This window comes from Alligator sinensis, unplaced genomic scaffold, assembly GCF_000455745.1.
Source record: "Alligator sinensis unplaced genomic scaffold, ASM45574v1 scaffold777_1, whole genome shotgun sequence".
Classification (NCBI taxonomy): domain Eukaryota; kingdom Metazoa; phylum Chordata; order Crocodylia; family Alligatoridae; genus Alligator; species Alligator sinensis.
Genome location: NW_005841882.1, coordinates 3434131 through 3434557, shown reverse-complemented (window position 1 = coordinate 3434557; position 427 = coordinate 3434131). Strand labels below are relative to the sequence as shown.

General features: G+C 51.1%; 1 protein-coding gene across 2 annotated transcripts in view; it reads right to left on the bottom strand.

Moving 5' to 3' along the window:
• ZDHHC20 (zinc finger DHHC-type containing 20) overlaps positions 1–304 on the bottom strand; it is a 72892-nt gene extending 72588 nt beyond the window's left edge. The window contains exon 1 of one of the 2 annotated variants that reach the window (XM_025196625.1): positions 286–304. Coding sequence is in view for 1 of the 2 variants with exons in the window: in XM_025196626.1 (XP_025052411.1) it covers positions 68–73 (6 nt within the window). In the remaining variant the exon portion in view is untranslated. Of the gene's footprint in view, positions 1–67; positions 89–285 lie in introns of those variants that run through there. The other variant, XM_025196626.1, reaches the window with a different exon arrangement.
• Positions 305–427: the final 123 nt, after the last annotated feature.

The following is a 427-nucleotide window of genomic DNA, read 5'->3' as shown; positions in this document are numbered from 1 at the left end:
CCGCCCCCCTCCGCCCGGGCTCGGTCCCGCAGCGCCGCTGCTCCTGGGGAGGAAGTGCCCAACTCACTGCCATGAAGTTAGGTTTGTTTCTGCTTCAACTAACCCAGCTAACTACCTTCCTGCTTATATATGTGATTACTACAAATGGCCAAGAAAAGTCAAAACAATGGCTGGGCCAAACCTGCACTAAATCTTCCAATCAAACAAAGATATTTTTCCCTGAAAACGTACTGAATAGACAGTCTTCTACAGCTGTCAAGTAATGCATTTGTTTGTTCAAATCACCATTTTTTCTTGATAATTCTCTCTTGTATTTGTTGGGCCAGAGGTTCCCAACCACCAGCCCGTGGCCTGGTACTTTGGCTTCTGGGTCGTGGTACGAGCCCCCGGCTTGGACCCCGGCCTGTCCGCCGGGGCGAGCGGCTTT